General features: G+C 43.1%; 2 protein-coding genes across 2 annotated transcripts; one reads left to right on the top strand and one right to left on the bottom strand.

The window, feature by feature from the left end:
- The first annotated feature begins 416 nt into the window (after window positions 1–416).
- Window positions 417–8076, top strand: exd2 (exonuclease 3'-5' domain containing 2). The gene is made up of 10 exons (XM_085342849.1): window positions 417–595; window positions 1709–1760; window positions 1899–2324; window positions 3591–3847; window positions 3955–4081; window positions 4213–4520; window positions 4674–4780; window positions 5704–5839; window positions 6076–6444; window positions 7368–8076. Exons 3-10 carry the CDS (start codon window positions 1938–1940, stop codon window positions 7582–7584), a joined length of 1908 nt encoding a protein of 635 aa, XP_085198975.1. The 5' UTR covers window positions 417–595; window positions 1709–1760; window positions 1899–1937; the 3' UTR covers window positions 7585–8076.
- A 4049-nt stretch (window positions 8077–12125) lies between these two features.
- LOC146612078 (BRD4-interacting chromatin-remodeling complex-associated protein) lies at window positions 12126–21188 on the bottom strand. The gene is made up of 12 exons (XM_085343489.1): window positions 21148–21188; window positions 20973–21015; window positions 20693–20758; window positions 18951–20492; window positions 18360–18593; window positions 16513–17158; window positions 16200–16342; window positions 15745–15806; window positions 13927–14075; window positions 13688–13782; window positions 13427–13529; window positions 12126–12820 (listed from the first exon to the last, which is right to left on the bottom strand). Exons 1-12 carry the CDS (start codon window positions 21186–21188, stop codon window positions 12126–12128), a joined length of 3819 nt encoding a protein of 1272 aa, XP_085199615.1.
- Between the last annotated feature and the right edge of the window lie 5010 nt (window positions 21189–26198).

Genomic DNA, 26198 nt, shown 5'->3' with positions numbered 1-26198 from the left:
AAGAATATTAATTGGTTTCAGGTTGTAAAATTGATAATTTGTCATTTTTTTTTGTATGATTAAAAATCGTGTCTTTGATTTAATGGGTAGTTTTTTTGACAAAACATACTCTTTTAGCAATTAGTTGCCACTGTACCAATGTAATATTAAATATTAATTACAGAAATGTGTGAAAGCTGTTGGCAATCACCTTACAAGTGCTCGCACCCAATCAGCACTGCCAGAGAGCTAAAATTCTATGGGCTCCACTGGTCTGTTATTGGTTCATCCCCCCAACAGGTGGCGCTGCAGCTTCATATAAATGCACTCTGGAAGAGATGGACGAGCACAGCAAACAAGTGTACATGTGAGATAAAGTGGCGTTGTGTTGTTCGAAAGTGTAAAGGTAAGCTGCAGAATACGTGGGATGATATGTACGGTGCTACTTTGCGCTTAAAAATTAGCGTCCAGGTTGCATTTAAAGAACGTATTGGGGCTGAAGAGCTCACAAGCTAACCGATTAGCTCCAGCAGCTAACCAAGCTAACGTTGATTAAACTTTGCTTTGACTAAACTGGAGGACAGTAAACGGGATTAGAGGCAGAACGCAATTCGCGGTACGCCTTGCATTTAAAAGTGATAGACATTTGAAGAACTGAATTTATCGATGTTTATTTCAGCTGAAGCTACGTCGCAGAGGGAAGCTAGCAAAAGTTGTGTTAACAAACGGTATAGTAACAGCTGGCTGCTTACCTGATCGAGAGGTGTTTGCTCTTTGTAACAACTAACAATAGCTGTTTTTTGCTTTGCAGTGATCTTATAACTCTAGCCTATCCTTACAAACCAGTGTCAGCTAAGTTGACCGATGTTACGCTAAATTCGCCCTTGTTTTGTCCCCCAATTTCCCCAATAATCCTAATCCTGTTTTAGGACCCGAAAGGACACGTGCAAATATATAATGGCAGGATTACCATCAAGAGCTGCAGCTACTAACTATACATGAGTCACGCTTCATTTCTTTTTATTTTGTAGGAAAATGGGAGCAAATGTTTACTGTAACATGTATTGCTTGGAAGACGCCATCTGGTCTGACCACCTTTATTCTTAAGTAAATTCGGAACTCTCTTAGTCAGGCTTTGTTGTCATTTCTGTAAATATTCTTCAGACATAGTTTTGTTCTTGAAGGACATTCAAAGCTCGTATTTGGATTTTGGCTGCGTGGTGTTCAAGTCTGTCAAGATAATCCCACACTGCTTCAATGTTAAGGACAAAACATGACTACTAGTTTTCCATTGTTTTGTTTTTGTTTTTTTTCTAACCACGTATGTTTTTATTGCACTGTCAGTGTGTTTCAGATGATTGTCATATTGAAAAATGAAGCCGTTGCTAAAAAGATCCTTTTTAGATGGCATTGAATGGTAGATCAAAATCTTTTGAAAATGAGTAAATTGCAGCTAATGTCTAAATTAAAACTTTGTATTACCTTAAAGATTGGACAACATATGGCTCAAGAGCGCTTAAAATTTACTGCAAAGTCTGGCTTCTTGGAATAAAAAAATAACCAAACATGATTAACTTGGCCATTGATTTTCTGGATTTTGCATGTTGATGGGCAGAGATTGATGGTGTGAGGATTATCTGTCTGCTTTAAGACAGTAAAAACCTAGACATAGATCTGTTTATGAAGGGTATTTATAAAATAACCTGTCTTTGCTGGTTTTGTTCCAAAGATGCGCGTTGTCTGTCTAAATTGCAACAGCTGGGTTCACTGATGCAGGAAAGGTAGGTCATCTCCTTTGTTTTTGGTGTTGTTGTTTTTTTTGTTTGTTTGTTTGTTTTTCCCAATTTATTTTAACAGACAAGCTGAATAAAACTTGCAGATCGTCTCACTCACTGCTTCTACTGTGTTTTTGGCTCTAGGTTTGAACTTCAGACTGATTAGGATCATTACAAGTCAGCATGTCTCATCGAGGACCTTTAACCGCTGTCGTAACGGCAGTACTAGGGGCAACCTTGGGAGGGCTGCTCATATGGCGGGTGTATCGAACAAAAAGGAAAAGGTTACCTTCCATCCAGAAGGTCGCAGAGTCCTTGCACAATCTTGAGGAAAAGTCCACAGAGGTCACAGCTGTGGAGTGTACATGCATACAGCCGCCACATGTTGTGAAGGATGAATTTCAGACTGTACAGTGCCAGACCACACTTCCTGCCCGGATCCTGTCTTCTGATCACCTGCTGGGAATCAAACCAGTGATTGTGACCTCTGAAGAAGAGTGGCAGCAGTTGTGGCCAATAATGCAAAAAGAACTGTCAGTCTTCCCTGTGCTGGGATTTGACTGTGAATGGGTAAAGACCTCCGCCGTAAGAAATACCTTTTGCATGTTTTTCCATTTTTTTTTTTATTTATTTTTTTTAAAAAAGGAGAAAAATCCACCTAAATGTAGAAGAATAATTGGCCATGGGGTTCAGGGTTCAGGTTGTGAGGAATTCCTACTTTTTCCCTAAAAGCTGACAACAAGATAAGATAACTCTGTCATTGCACAGTCATACATAATACAATGACATTGGAAAACTGCCCTACGTTGGCACTACATATAACACGATATGACACATCACAACGCAACACAACACAGTATATTAACTTAGTAATAAAAAGTGTATTAGTATTGCACACTGTTATTATTGCACATTAGACATGAGTCTATTTGTTCGGGTCCTCAGCAGCCTGAACCTCCTGCCAGACGGCAGCAGCTTAAACACCCGGTGTCCTGGGTGTGTGCAGTCCCGTAGGATGCTGCGTCCCCTCTTAAGACAGCGAGTGCTGTACAGGTCCTTCAGGGAGGGAAGAGGATTTTTTTTATTTATTTTTTGGGCCATATTGATGACCCTCTGGAGTTCCTTTCTATGTGCTGTGGTGCAGCTGGAGAACCACACACCGATGCAATATGTCAGCACACTTTCAATGGAGCAGTGGTAGAAGACTCCTTCAGGTCCATTTTTCTGAGGATTCTCAGAAAGTGGAGACGCTGTTGGGCCTTCTTTAAAACCGCAGGGATGTAGAGCTCCATTGGAGGTCTGTGTCTGTGCACAAGCCTTTTAGGATGTTGCTGTAGGCTTTATCCAGTGTGTTGTTTTTTTTTGTTTTTTTTCTCCCCTCGTTGCACATTTAATATGTTGTTCAAATCTGGGGAATACTGACTAAATCAGCATGGTTGAAGTCCCCAGCTATAATGTGCACTGCATTTGGATGGGAATTCTGATTGCTCCTCCATGGCCGAGTTAGCATTAGCATCGGGTGGTACATACACGGCCGTTACCATGACAACAGTAAACCCGCGAGGTATGTAGACGGGTCTGCACTTCAGTCAAATATTCCAAATCTGGGGGACAACGGCTGTGTACAGTTTTTGTTTTTGCACCAGCTGTCATTGGTGTAGATGCATAAATCCCCTCCTTTGTTCTTGCCAACAACCAAACACCTTGAGCTTTACAAAACATTAATGACATTACACAATTGTGGTGGATTTCTTCCCTTTTAAGCATCATCCATTATCATCACCTCACACAACTGTCTCTGTGTTTTCTGACCCGGCTGCTGTTGTTTGGATACAGGTGTCTGCTAAAGGCAAAGCCGCTGTGGTCTCCTTGCTACAGATGGCCTCGTACTCGGGTCTGTGCATCCTGGTGAGGCTGTTACCGTTTCGCAGCAGTCAGCAGCCTTTCCCGCACACATTAATGGAAGTTCTCAGAAACCCACACATTCTTAAAGTGGGAGTTGGTTGCTACGAAGATGGCAAGCGACTGACACGTGACTACGGTTTGTCGCTGACGTGTACGGTTGACCTGCGTCACCTTGCCTTGCGACAAAAGTAAAAAATAATTCTGCTCTTGCTTATAATCGAAACTATTTGTGTCAATTGCAAATACACACTTTTTCTTTTTTTTTTTCTTTTTTCTTTTCCCTTCTCCCTTTTAGGCAAACTTCAGTAAGTAACGGACTCAGTTTGAAGTCACTGGCAGCAGATGTGTTGAAAATCTCTCTAGACAAATCTCCAGAGGTGCGTTGCAGTGATTGGGAAGCAGATCAGTTGACAAAGGAGCAGGTGGGGATCTTACTGTATTGTAAATACTATACTTGTACAGACAAGACGCTGGTTTCTTCTGCCATGCCAAACTAATCGAACAAAAACATGTATTGTCAAAATAATTTTCTTTACCCCTTCGCTCGCTCCAGATGACTTATGCTGCTAGAGATGCCCAGGTTTCCATTGCTCTCTTCCTCCATCTCCTTGGCCTTCAGTCTGAAGCCAGTCCCGCCTCTTCCAGTGGGAGCTCTTACTCTGCGCTGGCCTCCCGCTGCCAGGGTCTGGTCGATGTGCCGTTCAAGGGCCAAGGAGATGGAGATGACAGGGCAGGTGATGGAGACAGGAAGAGGAGGGCCAGGTCGTTAGGCTATGAAAACCCAGAGTCTGGAGATCAGCAAGTCTCAGACCCTCGAAAGAATCACAAGAGGAAATCGCTGGGTGCCGGGTATTCCGCCAGGTGAGTGTTATTAATGACAAAGAAGCTCATTCTTAGATGAGGATGAGCAGTTGTTTGTTTTCCGCTGTTACTGTACAGTGAGTTTGGGGCATCGTTTGCACAGGAAAATATGAATGTAAACTGCTTTATACTGTGTCTCTCTGCCTGTTCCAGGAAATCTCCCCTCTATGATAACTGTTTCCTCCATGCACCAGATGGCCAACCCCTGTGTACCTGTGACAAGAAAAAAGCCAAATGGTACCTTGATAAAGGAATAGGAGGTATGCTGGATAAAACCCTCTTTATTGCCTTTCAGCTGTCCTAAGTACAACCTAAATGTTTTTCCCTTTCATGTCGAGTCTCACTCCTTCCAGCAGCTGCACAGATCTCTCTTTATTTTCTTGGCTCTCAGTGACTCTCTTTAAACAGCCAGACTTGACGTGCGTTGCTGCACCTGCAGCAGCTCCTTAGAATATCCTGTTTTACTTTCCTGTCTTTCTAATTTCATTTTTTAAATTATTGTTGCTTTACATTTAGTTGGTTATTTATTGGTTCTGATGCTTATTCTAAGTATGAATGTTTGCAATTAGATGCTTAAATATTAATCAGGTTGCTGTAGACCACATCCTAGGGTTTCTGAGGTGTTTAGATTTACCCAGTAAGTTCTCGTGTTATACCTGGTGCACAGTGTCACGCTTGTCGGCAGCATTTCAAATAGGATTTGACTATGAAAAACTTTTAAATGAATATACAGTATTTGATTTTGTTTTTTGTATATACTAAAGGACTTGCTATGAGAAGGCAATGGTCAGGAGCATCCTTCCTTACAAAAAGCATGCTCTTAGTCATTACTTCACAGCAACATGAAGCCTGCTTTGATTTCAAACGTGCAATCCAGGGCATAGGTCAAGGGTCTTTTGTTTGTTTGTTTTTTTTCTTTGAAAGTGATAACTCAAAGAGGAAGTCAACGACGTGTGTTTACTGGAAGGCTCTGGAGTAGCACTAGTGGCCACCAGTATAAAGTGTATAGATTTGTGCATTTTAAAAAAGTGTATTAGTATTAATAGTGTGAACTATACAATGTGTGTGTTTTTTGTTTTGTTGCTTTTTCTTCTCAAACTCTGTAAATACTGTCATGCATTTGCATCCCTGTGAGGTTCAAAGAATAGCCTGAAAACCCGATGCTGTTCTGTTTGTGATGCAGTGCTCGAGAATGAAGAGCCTTTTATTGTGAGGCTGCTGTTTGAGCCGTCGGGACGTCCTGACTCGCAGCAGGATTACTACCTGACTGCCAAGGAGAATCTCTGTGTGGTCTGTGGAAAAGCAGATTCTTACATCAGGTTTGACACACTTATTCGCTTTGAAGTTAATTTATATTGAAGGTTTACTTAGAACTTGTTCTGCTTGTCTGATCTCAAGCACAGAACCAATAAAACAAACAAATTTGCTTGACAAATGGCAGTTTGTTCTGAACTTCAGAAGATCATTTGTGTTGTTTAAGTATAAATGTCTTATTTTGTGGTGCCACCAAATCACTGCAGACGTGATTAACATGCATCTTTGTTTGATCCTTAAGGAAAAATATTGTGCCGCATGAGTACAGACGGCATTTTCCCACAGAGATGAAGGACCACAACTCCCATGACATCCTGCTGCTGTGCACCAGCTGCCACGCTGCCTCCAATGTACACGACAGCTTCCTGAAACAGCAGCTGGCTGAAGAGTTTTCTGCCCCTCAGGGCTGCGAGGAGGGAGTTCGGATCTTTGAGGACTCTGATCGACGGAAAGTACGCTCGGCGGCTCGGGCTCTGCTCACTGCCGGGGAAGGACTCCCCAAACAACGGCGAGAGGAGCTGCAGGCTTTAATCAAGAGTTTCCTGAATTTGAATGACGAAGAGGGGGCGACGGAGGAAGCGCTGCAGCAAGCGGCCAATTTGGAGACTAAGTGAGTTTAAACTGATACGTGATCACACGTCAGTTATGGTTGTCTTAATGATACCTTAAATTATTTTAATACTTTAGCGTTTAGGTTTTAAGTAAATCTGAGCACTGCTGATGTAACCAAGCAGTGACTGCAAAAAACCCATGAGCTACATCTCAGACTCTACAGAGTTGGCGTGTTGAATGTTAAAGCTGTGACAGGACAATTAAAAAAGAACAAGTATGGCTTGTTTGGAAGGACAGTCGGGAGCAAGTCTCTTCTCACTAACAAAAACGTGGCCGCATGGTTTGGGTTTGCAAAGTTGCATCTGAAAAAGCTACAAGACAAAGAGTGTGCTTTGAATAGATGAGACTAAAGTGGGAGATGTTTGTCCATAATCGATGGACAATATCAACACAAATACCTTGTACAAACTATGAAGCACAGTCGTGGAGGGGTGATGATTTGGGCTTGTTTTGCAGACCCAACACCTGAGGATTTTACAGTCGCTGAGTCAACCATGAACTTCTCTGTATACCAAATAACATCAGATGTGAGGCCATCTGTCCAATAACTAAAGCTAGGCTGAAACGGTGTCATGCAACAGGACAACAAGCCCAGAGATTTTTAAGTGGTCAAATAACAGAAAAATGCACAGATGTAAGACGAATAAGGAATTTATTTATACTTTTTGTGAACCACTTGTGCAAAGATGTGTACTTGCCAATCACAGGCACAGTGAAACATAAGTGTACAGTCACATTTAACTTCACTTAGTTCCCAGTTTAAATATGCTAAGAAGCATTCATAATTTAACAGCCCACTCAGTGAACCAAATTATTGGTTGAGTCCTAATCATCACTGTACGTTTAAACAGCTGCATGTAGTGTATCATGATCATTTTTGCTAGTATGCGCTCTCTCTGACCGCTCCTCTCTCCTCTGAAGGATTTTAAACGAGGCGTACGTGCCTCACGGTCTGAAGGTGGTGCAAGCGCACGCTGAGCAAGGCCTGCGGGGACTGATGGTCCTGGAGCGTCGCTGGAGGTTGCATTTCCTCACCACCATGCAGCCTCGCCACCTCCCTCCTCTGTGGTCCATCGATCACAATCACAGCAAGTTACTTCGCAAATACGGAGAGGACCTGCCCATTAAACTCAACTGACTTTCCATCTCCAAGAAGGGCACGACTGACCTCGCACCTGGATAGGAAACCTGGATTTTACTCTTTTACTTTGAAACTCAACAGCCACTCCATCAGTTTCTCCAACCTGCTTTTGCTTCTTTTCTTTTTTTTTTTTAGTGAGCACGTGAACGCACTAATTGAGCAGCAGGGATGGAAATGTTATAGTATGTGGCTGCTGTCAGGACCCCACTGGGCAAAGAACATTGATGCCAAATTCCAGTAAGAGTAACTGACCCTACCTGTGGAGAGAAATCTAGGTAAAACACTAACCTTACAATGTCGTGGACACGTTGTTCGCATGTGGACTTTTTTTATTTAAACAAAACAAAAACAAAAAACCAAACAATCATAAATCTTGAACAGATTTTTAGAAAAGGCTGCTGCCTGCTACTTTATTCTTGACCTCCAGCTCCACCCCCTGTGGGTCAGCAGCTTATTATGAATGATTTGCTTTGCAGAGAGATGGTTGTTTTTATAGGACCTTAAATTATTTGGCTCTCCGTCCAGTTTAAGTTTTCATTCTGTTGTCTGGTTTAGGTCAATAGATGATAACTGAATTTCCCTGGGAATGCCATGAAGATAAAATCCATCTTTGCTCAATTTCCTTTTTTTCAAAGATGAGTTAGTCAAGGTGTTTCTGGGCTTGAATGTATTGCGTCTGTGGTTTTGTACACTTATCGCAGCAGGGGAGACAAAATGTAAGTACAGTTGGCGGCTTTCACTTGGTCATTTATTTAAACTCCTGCTTATGTCGTGGTGCCGATTCTCCGGACGGCTGGGACCTCTCCATGGCGTGTGTGAACGTGCCTCTTAACCCCTAAACCTAACTGGAGACTGTGTCGGGACATGAGCTCGTTTCAGTTTAACAGCGACGTCGTTTCACAGATTCCAAACTGCACAGTAAAGAAAAGCTGCCAACTTGGACGTGATGAAGATAAATTACAAGATTTAACCCTCTGCAAAGCTTTAGAGTATAAGAAATTTACCTTATGGAAGCAGCTGCATTATATTTATTCATGTTTTCCTGTGAATGATACAGTAAATAAGTGATGTTTATTAATCTTATGAGTTATTGAACACACCTATACCCTCCATCCACTCCCCACCCCCCCGAAACAAGACACAGCCACATTCATTTGTTTATTTCTTACAAAATCACAGTTTAATAAATAGTCTGTAAAAATGAGTACAAAAGTGGTTTTCTTAACATTTCATATATGAATCACTCGTGACTTTCAGGTCAAAGGAGTCTTTAAGTGGATTTTCTTTTTCTACAATCTAGTTTTGCTGAATTAAGGCCTCTTGATTTTGGCATCAGAAACAATCTGTCAGTCAAATGTTTTGTATCTGAAGTTGAATTAGTTATGAGCTCCCCTGGTTTCACAGTTCAGTCAGGAAAATTAAATAAAACACATTTACAAATAAATAAAATGGCTCAACATGCAGAATCCCTTTATCCTAAGACGCTGACAAACTAAGCATATTTCTAAAGGTCAGTGTTTGACACTGCAACAATAACAATGGCACATGATGCTGCTTCATCCAAGGGGTTTCCATCAAAGTTGACTTTTCATTTCTTGGGTGCCCTTGATTTATTAACATGGACTGACTTTGGGGAATTATTTCTTTTTTTTTTTCTTGAAGTAAATTTTGGTGGAATTACCCTTTGAAGAAGTCTAGCGGTGATAAAGAGTGCAATCCTGTGTTATGAAAAACACTCTGACATCTTTACTGCATTACAGTGAAAACCTCTGAGGGTGGAAACACACCTGAAGATTCAGTTTAAGTTATTAGAAAGCCTTTGCTTTTAATTGGGGGGTATTCTATTTAATGAATTTTGGGAACTACTTTGAAAGGTGACCGCTAACTTGGCTTTAGCAGCACTGGTAGGCATTTACCTTTGGACATAACCAGGCTAGCTGTTTCTGCTATGGACAGGCCTCATGCTAGGTTAGCATACATAGACTGTATATAAAAGAATGCTGTAGTTTCAGGCTCACTGCAGAAGCACCTTAAACCTGCATTTTCATTTTTCTTTTCAGTGGCCTGCAGGGGGCGACTCTTGTGCTTGTGAAAAAGGTCTGCTTGTACAGAAGTCAATTGGAAAAGTGTAGAAGCTTCTTTCTGCCACTGAAAATTTGAGGTTATCCTACCTTCAGTGTCAAAAGACATTTGAGGCAATAATCTGAAATTTTGACTTTTTTTTTTTTCTCCCCTTGACTTAGAAAATGGTCCTCAGCCTCCTTGATTTCTGCCTCCAGTAAACACTTTCCTGATGAATTTATGGGCTTAACTTTAGGTAATCATCCCAATTAGCAATCATAGGGTGCCAAATCAGTCCCTATCTTATATTTCACAGTGAGATCTGTCCCATGTTGTGGTACCTGGGTTAAAAATAACAAAACAAAAACACTGAGCTAGAGGCTTAAGAAAATAAGGCTTCACAAACAGTGCATGTGTCAAATTGCCCATGTCCGTCCTTTATATACAGTCTATGTTGGCAAGCATATACATGGTTTCACTTCTAACCTTTTGCAGGAAACTTTAAAAGTTTAGAGTCCTTAGTGAATCCTCTTGTGTGTGTCCACTTGTAATCCCGCAGAGTTTCAACACTAAATTACTGCATATTTAACTCCTTTTGTTCACTGCGACAAAAGACAATTTTTTTTACAGATATAAAAAAAAACAAAAACAAACAAACAATACATTTCAAGAAATGAGTTTCAGATTTAGCCCCAAATCTCTGGATCTTTTTTTTTTTTTTTTTTTTCTTTGAAGGGACAAGTTATTTTCACTTTCAGAACACCAGATGTTATTCAAAAGTATTCAAAAACACCACATTAATAAGCTTTTTCTCCAATTCAGGTACACTGAAATTAAAATAAGGCATTTTCTCAACAATTCCAATTTGCAAGTCAAACCTTGATCCCTTACGGGTTTGCAAAAGCAAAATTTTAAAACAAATTTTCAGGTAATATCACAAAAGGAGACTATTTGCCGCTTGTACGTTTCGACCTTCTAGGCAAAAATCCACAAGGAACATCTTGCACGCGTTTCACAAGGGAGAGAGTCGTACAGCTGTTACAAATGACCCCAAAATGACCAGAATTCACACCTTCACACAGACCAATAAGATTGTCACATTAACATAAGATGTCGCAAAAATCATATATTGCTCCACAACGGCTGCGGTAAAATAAAGCTCCAGCTTTAGGACAGCGGGCTAGAAACAAAGAACTCTAAAGAGATGAGAAGCGGATGGTTCCTCTAGTTTTTGGTCAAAGGCTGTTTGACGATGCAGAGAGGCTCAATATCTGTACAGTTTGTCTGTTTTGGTGGGTTTTTTTCCCCCTAAAATGGACATTTTCATGGTCACGTTTGCAGTTAAGTACCCTCAAAGCCCTTAAAACATGTTAGAAACACAATTTCTAAACTACACGGGCTTTGATAATGGCATAAGCATCTTAGTCAATGATAAATAATCTTCGTTCTCATCCAATGACACCGATAAGCAAAACAGGCAAAGATCTGTCATCTCCTCCTCTTCACTACACCACCACTGCTCCCAACAACCCCAACTTATTATTGCTTGCATGTTAATACATACAGTATGGGAAACCATTATCGTTTCTGAAAACGCACAGAAAACTAGAGATTTTTCACAGTTAAGACTCTAGCACAAGTGACAGCAAGGGTCCAAAAAAATGAAAAATAAGAAAGCATGACTGCCTAATATGTATTTTAACCTCCCTCGGGTTATTTCTGCTATAACAAGGACGCACTCCAGTTTGTGGGAAGAGACACAACACGGACGTTTGCTGGTGTATTCAGGATGTAGCACAAATTCTTTGGAGTTTCATTCATTAAGCCAAGATGATGGAGCCTGCGGGAATTGTATATATTTTTTTGTAGTTTTTTTTTTTTTTGTACTGTCCCATAGCAGGATGCAATGTCTTCTCTCTCACTCTCACAAACACACACGCACTTATCTGATCCACGCAAACCAATCCAAAGGAAAACACGCACGCACATCTTCGCTGCGCAAAACACAATTGGCACAGATTATCAAAATAAATACCCTGGAAGCTTGGCACTATGCAAAAGAAAACTTCACATTTTCGAAAGAAATCTTATAAAAAACTATTGAATAATCTCAGTCTACTCCACGTTTTCGTTTGCCTCACTATTACTTATATACTATATGCTGATGAAGGTTACACCAGTGTCGTAAACCTCTGAATGACTCAACTACCACTGAAACAATATAGCTCCTATTCAAATAGATTTTTTTTTCCACAAACGTACATCAAAATGAAGTATCTAACATCTATCGGACTATAGATAGTGCTGTTGTCTGGTATGCATCTGCTTATAGTGCCTCTTAACTTTTTTCTCCTCGCTTTTTCTGTAAAATCTGAAACCCTTCTGGGAACAGGTAAGAAGTCTCGTACACCTTCCTTTGTTTTACTTCAACTTCGATGTTTTAGGATCTGTGTGGATGCCTGTCTATGCAGATTACCTCACAGGTGTCCCTCCAGGATGCTGGTGACAGCCTGGTCCAATGACGGGCCTGACGTGGCCCTTGTCGGGGCTGCAGAGGGGCCCTGCAGGCGCTGAAGCTCCAGTATGCTGTCGATGGCACTCTGTAGATGTTCACTGAGCATGTTGTCCTCTTGGAAAGGCGGAGGCGGCGGGCTGAACCGCTGCTCGGCCCGAGGGGACGCATCCACCCTGAAACATTTCAGTTTTGGAGCGCTGACGTCTCTGGGAGGCAACTCAAAGCGCACATCCTGCGGCTCTGGCATAGAAAGAGGATTTGGGACTTTTTTTACGGACGTGGGTGCTGTCTGTGAGACTTGCTCAGCAGTGTTACTGAGCGGAGCTCCGTTGGTCATCTCCTCGTCATGCTCAGGACGCTTGGGTTCTCTGTTGGGTGCCTGAGAGTGGCGTTCGTTCACAGTCCCGCCACCGTTGGTCAGCTGCCCCGTGTGGTCCCTTTTGAGTCCCGGGTCGTAGGCCGAGTTGTGGATCACCTTACGAGAGCCTGACTCCTGCTTGATGGTGAGTCTGAGAGCCCCCCGCGAGCTGGAGCGGTAGGTCTTCAGTCCCGGAGGCCTGTCGGACAGTCTGGTCCAGGCTGGGGGAGAAGAGGGGCTGCCAGAGGAGTGGGCATGAGGGGAAGACGCTGATGTAGCCAAAGCTGTCATAAAGGACTCTGGAAAAAGGAAAGTGGAGCTGATTGAACAATATTATCCAGTTTGTCTGGTTTAATTCTACATAGACATGCTGTGAAGATGAAGAATTTTCAGGCATAAAAGTCTAAAGGATCAGATCATAGAGAATAAAAAAATTATCCAAACAAATTTCTCTAATTATGCACAAAGCTGTGCTTTTAGTTGCCTATGCCTTCACCCCCAAAACATAACGTTTTAATCCAGCTATAGAACTGCCAGATTAAAATGCAGCAGTGCGCCTGAAGAGAGCACATGCAAACAGACATGAAACGAATAGTTTGATGTCTTAGTTTTCGTAACAGCTTTCAACAACCTCCTGCCCCTTTTCCAAATGTTTAATTAACATAACTGTGTTTTTCACCATCATGCTGAGTCTCTCTCAGCACACCCTGCTCCACATTTACACCATGTGGAAGCAGTGCTAATAAGTTTGTTTCACTAATTCATTTTTTCCCTGCCGGTTCAGATTTACTTCAGCACTGGCATCTGCATTTTGGCAAACACCCACCCACACATAGCAAACCTCTTTTTAATAATAGTAACAATAATAGGCGGTGGTACTTCTTTAATCCTGCTGTGACACTGACCCGGGTCTCTGCGGGCTCGCCGTCTGTCCTCCGCTAGAGCGTATCGCTCGGCCTGGAGGAAGAGACGCTCCAGCATTACCATCTCTGCTGAGGGACTCTCCTGCTGTGGAGACAAGTTCAAATCCCCTTAAACACAGACCCAAACAGTACTGAGAAGATGATTATAGAGAATCAACATCTGAAACTAAGCAAACTGAGTCACTCAACATCCAGACATTGTTTTGGTTTTGAAGCAATACCGCCCCAGAGGAGGTGTCTCACCTGGGCTTCTCTAACTAATAGCTGCCTGTATTTGTTGACCATGTCCTTGGTGCGTTTCAGCAGGAAACCGGACACAGTGTCGAACTCCTGGTCCACTGTGAAGAGGAACATCATTAATAACTCATATGATAAAATAATTACATCCTATTGAGTTATAAAGTAGTTTGGCACTTGTTCTTCCAGATACATTTATGTGCAGGATATGGTTAGGTCAGTAATCAGTCAGCGATCAAGCTAACCTAAATTGAAGTCATCCTGAGTGGGCAGGTGACCAGCGCAGGTGTGGTATGGCAGCAGGTGTCTAACAGCGTCCTTCAGTGTGGAGAAGGCTGGGCCAGTGAGCGGAGCCTGCACTGCTCCATGGTCCAAACAAAGCTGCTGCTGGAACCTGAAGGGTTTAATAAAAACTCTGCGTTAACTTAAACCTACAGTAGTTTATTACAGCACAAAAGAAGTAGGACAAGACACAAAACACAGGTGGAACCATCTAATAGCGTGGGTTTGTTTTTTTTGTTTTGTTTTTTTTTGTTACATTTATCAGCTTCAAGAGCCATGAAAAGTACCAGTTTACAGGAATCTTCATGTTTTATGTTTCATGTTGTGTGGTTTTGGGGCTCAGCTGCAGGAGGAAAGGTGGGGCAGAGCGATTCAGGGAGCAGTGCCAAGTGAGGTGACTGGCACACCTGTTGCACATTTTGCCAATTAACCTCTACCTTTTTATACAGTAGGTGCAGGGCTGACAAGACACACACATATATATGCACCGCAGACATGGGGAGCTGCTGCCAGGCTGTGAACTCTTCAGGGGAGAGACTTTGGGTTATTATGTAGAATCTGAATCCGCTTCACCCACTGGGCAAGCTTTCTGAAGCGTGCAGTATTGAGTTTATGCCGTGTGTGTGCAGTGATGCAAGTAAAGTCTGATGTTTGCTGGTGTGTGTTGTCTATACTGAGGCGAACACACAGGTAGCACAGACAACTGGTAGAATAAAATGTAAACTGTCTCACTTTTAAGTAAAAGCTGCTTATCAAACCTATTTTTTTCAAACCAGATGCTGATAGATGCACTCGGGGCGACTTTAGGTTCAGTATCTTACCCGGGGATACTTCAACATGCAGACTAGTGGAGCTAGGGATTTAAACACGGACCTTCCAAATAGCAGACAACCCGCTTTGGGCCCACAACCGCCCCCCCTCCAGTTTGAATGCAGCTTTTATCAATACACCATTTGGATTCCTCCATCAGCTGAGATACTGGTGTAGATAACTCGTAATTGTCATGTAATCTTATTAAACTCCTCACTTCATATTTAAAGTAGATAAATCAATAACTGAATTTAAAGTGATTTTAAATCAAATTATACAATGTTTTAAAATATGAGGCCTCACACTTCAGTTGGTGTGTACCAACGTAAGATAGCATACTCATCCAATATTCCAAAACCTCATCATCAACAACAAGAGAAGCGACAGAAGTTTCTCTTTGCGTTAACTTCCCATCTTTCCTGTCAATAGCAGAAAATGCTTGTAGAATCACTATTTACTGCACTCTGTTTTCACAATAAGAGTCCAACAAACAAGAAAAAAAAATGCTTCTAAGGAATTATGTACAATCATTATTCTAATGCAGAGGTGTCCAACTCCAGGCCTCAAGGGCCGGTGTCCTGCAGGTTTTAGATGTGTCCTTGATCCAACACAGCTGATTTAAATGGCTAAATTACTTCCTCAGTATGCCCTGAAGTTCTCCAGAGGCCTGGTAATGAACTAATTATGTGATTCAGGTGTGCTGACACAGGGTGAGATCTAAAACCTGCAGGACACAGACCCTCGAGGCCTGGAGTTGGACACCCCTGTTCTAATGATACATGGCCAAAAGTGCATACATCATAATACACACAACATTCATACGTCTGCAATAATTTCCCACTGCATTATATTTTCAACATTTTGCATTTCAGACAGTTTCCTGTTATTCACCAGGAAAAAAATCTGGAAGACACAACAGCGTCTTACATGACGACTTTCAGCAGTACAGAAATGTTCTTAGTTTCTCTTACCTGTGCCTGCGCATTGCTGGTGTGAGCCTCTCCTCTCTCTGCAGCTCCAGAGGACCTGCCAGCTGGCAGACGCACAACATTTTGGACGAGTTAAAAATGACAGACGCGGGTGCATTTTGAAGTCAGTCGTTACACATTTGCAGTATTAAACAAATAATAATTTCAAAGCTTGCCATCTTTTATTCTTTCATTTCAGTACAGAGGAAAAATTATGTATAGTAATTATGAGTAGATTACAGATTTTAATAGCACCAAACCTACTAAACACAATATTATCACAAGAAAGAACATCATGAAATGATGAAGGAGCTGGTCAGAACTTGTTTTAGAAACATACCAAGAAATTAATACACTGACAAAATAATTATAATATTAATTGATAATAACAATTACATTTTTTTTTAAATTAAATAATAAATCAGACTTCAAGTAATTGGATATTAGCTTTCGCTCACCTTGGTGCTCGTCTGCTGACTTGTCTGGATGGGAGCGCACTCCATGGGAGCAGGGGGCCCCTGGACCCCCTGGGCTGCAGGAGAGGGTGGATGGACATCGAGAGTAAATGCCTTACTCTCCACGGCCAAGGCAGCTGTTGGCTCTGATAGAGGACAGAATTACAAGGATGACAGAAACGGTGGCAGCAATCATAATAATGAATTAACTGGAAATGAAAGATAATAAAAGCGATAGCAATAGTGGGGGCAATAAAAAAAAAAAAAAAAAAGCTAATTAAGAATCATATTATTTATCAACTAGCAGATAACTCACTGTTTTGTGTGTGCTGTTGGACAGCAGAGTCGTCTCCTGCTTTGGAGAGAACTGCAGATGCAGCTGTGGGATTAGGCTGCTGCTGAGGCACCGAGACACTGACAGGCAGAGGGGATTGACTGCTGTGGATTGAAGTATGGTTTGAAGGCTGAGGCTGCGAAACAGATAGTTGGGGCTGTGAAACTGAGGCCTGAGCCTGGGGCAGAGGCTTGGAAACAGATGACTGGATCTGCAACTGGTTGTGGGCAAACAAGGCCTGCGATACCTGTAGCTGATGAGGGACTTCGTACTGAACCAGGGGTTCACTGTGTGGCTGGGAAGCTGTAGTCTGGGGGACTGAATTCTCAGGTCCTGGCAGAGCAATCTGAGGGCCGGTTGGAGGGGAAAAAGTTCTTGCTGCTGGTCTTCCAGTGTCCTGAATCTGAGAGGGGGAGCAGATCAGTGGCGTGTTCTCAGGGTCCGAGTGAAGCGGAGAAACCTCAGCACACTGGTCTGACATCACTGTGCAGGTGTCCTGACCGGAGACTGCATGGGTCTGAGGTTGGGACTCTCTGTCACTGGTGACTGGTGAGGCGAGCGACTCCATTGGCACCACCGGCAGCGCTCCAACCAACAATTCAGAAGTGATCGGGGGACTAAGTGCTTGCTGTGGTAGAAAGAATCAGAAAAAACCAGACAAATTAGATCGTTTTATATTATCTTCACCACTGCATCTTTATTGCCTCTATTGTTTTAAGGCAACTTGACATTACAGATCTATACCAGAAGCTCTGCACACATTTTATTTTCATTTATTTAACTTCACTTTTGGCAAGATCGAAAGGGAAAGTTTACAAGATGGTAAAGAGACCTGATGTGATGTCTGTTTAGGAGATGGTGGCACTGAGAAAACGCCAGGAGACTGAGCTGCAGGCCGAAGAGTTGAAGACTCCAAGTTCTCTAAGGTATGAATATTTACAGTTCTTTATAGTTCTTCCTCTGCATCACCAGTGAACGTAACAAACAACAAGCATGCTATATTGCGAGTTCTTTTTGTAATTTGAATCCTATAGTGTTTATGGCCACAATTATGCTAGAAAAGAGGGGTGACTTAGGGGGTCTAGTCCCTCCTTAAAGCAGCAAACTCAAAAATCTAACATTTGACTTTGCACATCTTTAAAAAGGTCGTCTAACTTCTTGGGGGTGGCTGTAGCTCAGGATGTAGAGCAGGTCACCTACTGATCCGAAGGTTGGTGATTCGATCCCCGGCTCCTCCAGTCTGCATGCCAAGTATCCTTGGGCAAGATACCCAAGTTGCTCACCGATGCATCCATCAGTGTGTGAATGTTGTTAGAAAAGCACTCAGTTTAGAGTCGGTGCTTGGGAGAATGGGTGTGATTGGGTGAATGTGGCACATTGTACACAGCGCTTTGAGGACTCCGGGAGAGTAGAAAAGCGCTATATAGGAATCAATCCATTTACTTCTCTCTGTATCGCCTATCTAAGTTCTTCCAGTTTGCCTGAGCCTTAAACTTCACGCAAATCCTTGTTTTTGGTGAGCCTGCTTCCACAGGAAACAGAGGCAAGTCTATCAAATAGCAGCAGCTATTTGAAACATAATCACATACTTGCACCCAGGGCGTGTTATTATAACATAAATTGTTTCTATCAGTGAAACTCCTTTTTTAATACACCATCATTTTGTCCTTTTCTGTAAAGTTTCTGTACTGTAAAGTTAGACCTTAAATTACATTCTACCGTTTAGCTGCCTGTTGCTTATATTTTTACATCCACTTCACTGATGAGAATCGGCACTTTCTTGCTGTCATGTAAATGTAAAATTCGCAGGGGGTTGCTCGAGCTCTGACCTGTTGCAGATGTTGCATAAAGGCCTGGTTCTGACTCATCGAGTGGGTCACCTCCTCTACCACTTGGGTCATATCTGATGGGGGCAACAAGAGTTTGGGCATCTCTGCAGGGTCGGGGGCCAGAGGTGCTTCGGGAGGTGGCTGTAGGACTGTAACCACAGGGGGAGAGGAGGACTGCAGCCCTGCAGAAGTGGTGGGCTGTACAGAGACGTGCTGGAGAGTGTGTCCATAGGGCTGCAGAAGGAGACGTCAGATAAAACTGGGTTGTGTAATTGAGCACAATGACCATCAAGTCTTTATATCAAAGTTATATTATTATTGTGTGGTAATTAAGTTCAGGAACAGATAAAAAAAAGTAAATGTAGCCGTGTAGACTTGGTGTGTTTATGGAGGGAATATTTTCTGAATCTCTGTGGGCAAAATGGGATTTTAGGCATTTTGAGGAATCTCGTGTGTTACTACAGTAAGAAATCAGACAGTTCAAAGTTGTTACTTTATGTTAAAGCAGCTACTCAGTTTTACTTTGTAAGTATCTACACCAAAAGCTCCTTCATGCAGATCATGTGCCTCTACACTCCAGTTACAGCTCACCTGTTGTAGCTGGTGAAAAGTCTCCTCAGAGCTGGTCCTCTCTTCTTGAATAGTTCTCTCTGGCAGCAGGACCACCGAGGCCTGCTGGAGGTTTAGCTGTCCTTCTGTCACTCCTCTCGGAGGAGCTGGGCCCTGGGCAGCAAAAGGCATCCCCTGAACCATTGAGGGGCCATTAACAATTGAGATAGAAGTAAGATCTGGGGGAAGCACCCCTGAACTGTTGATCAAGGTAATGTGGTTTCCAAGAGCAGGACTGTGGACCAGGGTGGCACGTTGCCCCTGCCCTCCTGGAGCATAGGTTCCAGCCAGCTGTGCTGGCATCTGGAAGACAGTAGCAGGTGCTGACTGTAGCTGCAAAGGTCCTGAAAGCACAGTGGCCTGGCGGAGCGCTAGCTGCCCAGCTGCGGTGGTGAACACAGGGCTGAAATTCAGCTGTCTTTGGGGCACAGTTAAGATCTGAGAGCCATCTACAAGCTGCCCAGTGGAGGGGGTCATGCTGTGAACCGATGAGCCTTGGTGACTGGGTGTCAGCAGCGGTCGTGCTGCACTGACAGACTGGGAGATTGTAACAGGAGACTGGCCCGGAAGAAGGAACTGGTTTTGGCCTTGGAATAGTCCCTGAGGCTGCAGCACAAAGGAGCCACCCTGATTGACCAGCTGCAGGCTGACTGGTTTGGGGAGCTGCTGGGTGGGCTGCGGTGGCGGAGCGACAGTCTTTTGGCCCGCTGCTTGAGACAATAGAATGTTTGGTGAGGCAGTCCCAGGGACGAATGTAAGACCAGGAGTGGGCTTCTGCCCAGAGGGCTTGGGGCTAATTTGAACCAGTCTGGGCTGAATGCTGATGGGCAACTTGGGCTGTATAGGATGAGGTGCGCGCTGCAGGACGATGCTCGGTGCTGCTGCTGCTGCTGCTCTCAGGGTTGGAGTTATAAGAGGTCGACTGGCAACGCTCGGCACAGCCTTGTGGATGATCATACTTGAGCCCTGGGCAGGACTTAGAGAAAAGGAGGTCTCTGGAGAAGGAGCAGGAAATACATTTCCAGGTAGTAGCCCCATCAGCTGAGGAGGGGCGGCAGGCTTTAAAGAAGGACATCCAGGCCCGACAGCCAGTAGGGAGGGCTGGGGAGGCTCCACTGCTGCCTGGGTGTCTCTGGGCAATGCCGTGGTCACGGGCAAGGTCACAGATTTAGGAATGAATGGAGCGGTGGGTGGAGAAAGGAGAGGGGCCGGTGAGTACAGGGACAGGCTGTCCCCTGATTGTGCCAGACCTGCTTCCAGAGCCATGGTCTGCTCAGTGATCTCAGCCTCCTGTAGGCTCTGCTGGAGGATATCACATGCCACCTCCGCCTCCTCCTCTTCCTCCACTTCTCTCTTCTCTGCCTCACAAGCTGCCTCCACAGGTGGCTCACCCTGCACCACCTGTGGGTCTTCTCCACCCTCTGGAGATGACAGGAGGGCCTCTTCCAAGAAGGACAGATCCACACATCCAGGCGGAGGCGTGTCTGGGGAGTCCCTGCCATCTCCCAGCAGAGAGACAGGACTCTGGGGGAAGAAGCAGTGGGAGGTAAACAGAAAGGTGCAGACAACAGAGAGAAGAAGCTGAGTGAAAATAGGGGAGAACTGTGTGATTAGCACAAGTTAACAGGAAGCTTTTTCAAGCACAGAAGGGGAGAAAAACATAATTCTCCTGAGGGAAAATGCTGTTTGTTGTGACGCTACTGGCTGTGAATCCAGACACTCACCGGGGCATCTGTGAAGAGGGAGGGCTCCCCAGAGGAGGAGTTAATGAGCAGGTCTTCAGTCTGCAGCTGGTGGAATAAAATCTGCCAATTTTAAGTCGGGCTCACGCAAACGTGCTGAGAAATTCACGCAGTACTACATAACGAGTCCCTTTCACACTCTCTGCGCTCCTCCAGACATCTCTCAGTACCATGTGCCCAGAAATATTTCCAACTCAAATCCATCATTAGCACTATTGATTTTTTTCCCCCATTTGAGTCCCTTTATTTAAGTATTTGTTACCTCATTGGTCCCATGAAGGAAGTCGTTCAGGGCTTGGGGGTCACTACAAAGGCAAAGAACAAAAAAATCAGTTAATAACCTTAATTTATTATAATCTATGTACTTTAAATATCTTTGAGACTGTTTTTTTGTTGTTGTTTTTTACCTGCTGTACGATTACAGATCAGAAACTCACCACAAAACATCAAGTAGACAAGTCCCATCTTCATCCTCCATGTCAACTGAAAGGAAGAGGAGGAAACAGTGAACATTTTGAAACTTGATGCAAGCTGCTTGGTTTTAAGGACAGCCCAGCCGGTTAAGTGGCTAAATCTGCTTTTGAACGAGAGATAGTTTGGGTGGACAACATTTGCTGAAACTGACTCAGTAGATGGAGCCGGTGACTGGATACGGGGACAGTAAAACAGTAATTAGTTTATTTGTCCATCACCCACACTTATTTTAATCATCATTCTACTTTTTTTTAGCCTGGAAAAATTATAATTAACAAATTAATGACAAAATCAAAAACTGTAGAAATGAAATGAGGCCACACACTCTTACAATCTATAAAATATGCCAAAAAAACTTGGCTTTGTTACACATAGTTCAGACCATGGCAATTCCTGGTTTTGCGTCTTCCTGCAGAACCAGAGATTAGCTTGTTCAACAATCTGCCTAATAGGTTTTACCCAGGACTTGAACATTGGCTTCTCCTCTGGTAAAAACATTTTCTTTTGCGAATTTAAGCTTCTGCTCTTTGTAAACTAAACTTCTAAGAACCTCTCTACTACAAACAATATTCCTGCTCTCAGTTTGCAAACCCAACCAAGTAAAGTTGCTTCATATTCCCATGTGCATTATTTATCTGAATTTAAAGATATTTTAAATCATTTTGTTAACGCTTGCTTCGGTATTGTTCTCCATACTGTGCGAAAGTCTCAAGCCACCCCTCATTTCTTCATATTTTAAGAGGAAAATTCGAATTAGGTGCAGTGAATTATTGAAATGTGGAAATATGTCACTATTTAGTATAATCACCTTTATCTTTCAATACTCTGAGGCAAGCTTTCTCTAAGCAGTCTTCAGAAATAGTCCTCGGGGCTTCTTGCAGGACATTCAGAGATCTTCTTTGGATGTCGGTTCCCTTTTGTCCCATTCTCTGTCCCACACTGCTTCAGTATCTGGGCTCTAGGGAAATCAGTCCATCGCTGTGTTTTTTTTTCCTATCCAGATATGCTTCTGCTGGATTGTCAGTGTGTGTTTGTGTTTCCAGAAGCTGGAAACTGATGGTGCTTTTCTGCATTTAAAATTTTGACAAGATCTCCAACACCACTGGCTGAAAGGCAGCCCCAAACCATGGAGAGCCTCCACACTGTTTTAAAGATGTATCTCTGTCCTGATTTCCTCTGTACATTTTTGTTTTTTACTCCAATTCCTGTGTAATTTGGCATTATTCAGTATTACATCCCTGTTTCCCTTTCTCTGAGACCATTTCTGGTAAGGTTTCAGTGAACAATAGATGGATCAACTGAAGGGATGCATCTCTCAGGTCCTAAATCAGGTATTTGCTAAAATTGTTCCTACTCTTAAGCAACTTCATGGACTGTTTGTGTGCTGTAGATTGTCTTTTAGGTCTGCCATTTCTTCCTTTTTCCTCCACTTGTTCAGTTTCCTCCAATTTTTTTTAAGAACACTCTGCACAGCATGCTGAGGTTTGCCAGGTTTTCAGTTTTATGCCTGTCAATTTGTGTTATCCTTGATTTTATTTTTTATAGATTCAAATAAAGAAACAAATGACATCTGGTTTTTGTGACAGGCTGCTATCCAAAGACCTTCAGAAAGCCTGAAGAACTACTGCTCAACACCACTTAAAAAATAATAATTTAATAACTCTTTATAAATGTAAACGGTGTTTTGTGTGTGTGCCTTTTTCAATATTGCAATGCAAGAGCTCACACAATAATCAGAAAATATAAAGTAATGTTCGTGGCTATTAGTTCAATTAACAAATATTTCTTTTTATAAATTTGAAGGAGTAAAAGTGTCACATGTTTCACAGGGAAACGTGAAAAAACTGAATCCAGAAATCTATCTTGATCTCAAAACGAGAATTATTGGGCCATTTTATAGTCCTGATGTAAAACATGAGCACTGGATGTATCTCACCCATATACCATATATAAGAGGAACCTACTTCATATGTGAGAGGCCCCATACAGAGCGGTCGAGCTGAGTTCTGGTGGTGGCCTCATGGGAAGTCGTGGTCGGGCATCAGTGTCTGGAGGCGGGTGGATGCCAGGCCGAGGCGGCGGGACGGAGACGAGACCTCCCTCTGCTGGGGCATCGCTGCGTCTCACGGTGCGGGTAGCCGGTGAAGATGCTGTACGCAAGGAGGGGAGGGGGGGCACAAACAGACCACCACATGCTGTCAGGTCACTTGAGGTTATCAGCAGCCAAAACACATTCTCATCTGAACGCTGAGACATAAGATCAATATATGATTCATCAGTTTCTTCTCAGCTGTGGGCAGTGCTGGTGTGATTTTTGTAGCAGACACCTGGGAGACTGGACCAAATCTGCACTAACAATAGTGTAATACACACATATATATTTTACTATCGATTATGCCCGAGGCTGATGAGGAAAATGGAAGCTATTGTTGTGGCGCTCACAGACGTGAGAGGCAGATCTGAGCGCCTCAGCTGTAAATAGACGGCTCCCCCTGCGCCTTGGATGTGACTTGTCCTCTCCTCATGGCTGAAAAGGGAAGCAATGTGGAAAAGCTCGGCGCAGAGCAAGCCAATTATAACATTACTCACTGCCTTGCGCTCAATTTCCCGGGGAGGTCCCTCAAAAAGACAAGACAAGCCTCCCTCTCCGATTCCGCTGACATATTTTTGTTTACAACAAGAGACAACCGCATTAACACCCTCAAGGTACCGCATCGCCCAATGAAATCCAGGCAAACGACACTCATCTAAAGCTGCAGCGGCAAGTGCCATGCTATTCTCTTGGATTCTGTGATGCATTTATAGGTTACGTAAGGTGAATGTGTGTTCATGTGAAATTAATGTCCCAAACGATGCTGGATGCAGAGCCGCTGGTTTCCCCTTACGGTATATATTTTTTAATTTATTTTTAGAAAAATATATATATAATTTTTCCTCTCTCCCCCCCACCCCCTGAGTGGGACCACGGCAGCTGACGCCTGCTGTAAATCATATCGCGGTAACAAAAGATGCCGTGTGTTAAAATATCATCTCCGCGCAGCCAGCCTCGAGCGATCCCCTTATGGTTGTGCCATTAGAGTTAATTCCGCAATTCAAAAAAAACAACCAAGAGAGGGAAAAAAACTCACCCCTTCTTTGTGGTTTATTGTCCTGTCAAGCGGGCCTCTGCGCCATCGATTCTCACTCAGTGGTCTTTTCAGATGCTAAAAGGAGGAGAGGGGGTGGCGGTGGATGGGGTAGGGTAGGGTGGGATGGAGGTGGGAAGGAGGAGGGGTGCGGATGGGGGGTACCGGGGTGGGTGTGAGAAACAGACTGGGAGAGCCGATCACAGCACAAAGGTGGAGAGGAGGAAAATACAGCTGAGAGGAGACAAGTATCCAGATTCAGCGGCGCGACTGCGGGAGGAGGCTGACCGCGCTGTGCGCTCCGCCAGGCGGCAGACGCTTCAGATGTGTCTGCGCTTCACCGCGGAGCTCCCTCATCCCGATTACTGAGGCTTTTCTTGCATTATATGCATCTTTTAGTCACTCGCTTCTGATATTTGTAATACATTTGTAGGTCACAATTGTAAAGAAAAAGAAAATCAATGTTTGGACATGCCATGTGCTACCTAAAGGAGGAAGACATAACTACGGGAAAGTAAAGAAAGCTGCATTCGTGTAGGACTTTATGGTGTTAAGGAAGAAGAAAGTACAACAAGTGCTAACAGAAGATGAGAAAACATTAGCAAATAATGCTTATAAATAAAATGACTGAGGAAATAGTTTTTCGTTTTTTAAAACTATTTCTGCTGCAAAGAGGGTTGCTTAATCACGCACTGTTCAAGAGATCAAGAGAGGAGAAAGTGGAAAAAATGAGGGGAAAAAAGAGAAAGGAAATTAAAGAAGGTGGAAAAAGATTGAATGTAGGCCACATATAACCAGAAATAAGAAAGAAAAAAAAGAAGTCTGCTTAAGTATGATCCATGGAAAAACACACACATACACAAAGAGTTATTTGTCTGTGAAATGAGGGATAACTCCAAAGCAAACTAACATAATTAGTCACAGTTTTCAAAAGTTATGCGCTAAACTGCCAAAGGAGAATGAGTGTAAGGGGAAAAAATATCAGTGAAGAAGGAAGCTTTTTCTTCGAAACCGTATCCCCATTTATTCTGAAAGGATACCAAACTGTTTACCACTGGACCGAGTCATTAAGGAGCTAATTACAGAGTGCAGCAAGAGTCTGTTTAACTTAAGTCTACGAGATGGTAGCGATACCTGCTGTGATGTATAGCTTGTAGACGGTGCTGACAAAAAAGATAAGAGGGCAGAGGTGAAGGTGCTTAAAATTTTCATTTGGAGTGAACAGAATGGGAAAGATTAGAAATGAGTACATCAGACGGACAGCTCAGGCTGAGAAGTAGGAGACAAAGTTAGACAGACAATACTGGACATAGGATGTTGAAGGTGGATGTCAGGCAGGAGAAAAAGCAGAAGACCACAGAGAAGATTCACAGATGTAGTGGAGGAGGACATGGAGAGGGTTGGTGTGACTGAAGAGGATGCTGGATAATGTGAGATGGAGGCTCTATTAAGGCTGAAAAATAACTCCAAGCTATTCATTAATTCAGTCCCTGCATCTAGTTGGGCCAAGTCTCACCTCTAATAATAATAACAAAGAAAAAAAAATCATGTAAATCAGTCCGTACTTTTTGAAACCCCCTTTTTTAAACACAGAGCTTATTTGCTTTGTTAAGCTTATTTGCTTTTGTATTGTTGAGCCAAAACTGGAAGCCTCACAACGTGCAGGACTGAAAGGCAAATTATCATTCTCAGCAGCACGTTTCTACATTTGACAAATTGATAGCAGAAGGGAGAGGGGCAGAATAAATAGTGCAGAAAATGAGGAACAAGGCAGTAAAAGAACGCAATTACAAAAAAGAATAATGTAAACAGAAAAGCAGCGGCAAAAAGGGGAAAACTTCACGAGTACTTTAAAGTCAATCACTATTAGCACTTTTCTACAGCTGACA

This window comes from Diplotaxodon limnothrissa, linkage group LG19, assembly GCF_057381915.1.
Source record: "Diplotaxodon limnothrissa isolate DT_005_m linkage group LG19, D_limnothrissa_male_GT1.1, whole genome shotgun sequence".
In the NCBI taxonomy this organism is placed as follows: Eukaryota; Metazoa; Chordata; class Actinopteri; order Cichliformes; family Cichlidae; genus Diplotaxodon; species Diplotaxodon limnothrissa.
Note: the sequence above shows the minus strand (reverse complement) of the source record. Positions and strands in the feature narration are given on the sequence as shown.

What these genes read in the sequence shown, in the direction of transcription:
- exd2 (XM_085342849.1), top strand. Translation starts at nt 1,938, where the DNA reads ATGTCTCATCGAGGACCTTTAACCGCTGTCGTAACGGCAGTACTAGGG. An exon ending in CCTTGATAAAGGAATAGGAG is followed by an intron (nt 4,781 to 5,703) that starts GTATGCTGGATA and finishes TTTGTGATGCAG; the next exon opens with TGCTCGAGAATGAAGAGCCT. An exon ending in AAAGCAGATTCTTACATCAG is followed by an intron (nt 5,840 to 6,075) that starts GTTTGACACACT and finishes TTGATCCTTAAG; the next exon opens with GAAAAATATTGTGCCGCATG.
- LOC146612078 (XM_085343489.1), bottom strand. Translation starts at nt 21,188, where the DNA reads ATGGAGGATGAAGATGGGACTTGTCTACTTGATGTTTTGTG. An exon ending in CCAGCAATGCGCAGGCACAG is followed by an intron (nt 14,076 to 15,744) that starts GTAAGAGAAACT and finishes TAAACCCTTCAG; the next exon opens with GTTCCAGCAGCAGCTTTGTT. An exon ending in TATTAGTTAGAGAAGCCCAG is followed by an intron (nt 13,530 to 13,687) that starts GTGAGACACCTC and finishes TTGTCTCCACAG; the next exon opens with CAGGAGAGTCCCTCAGCAGA.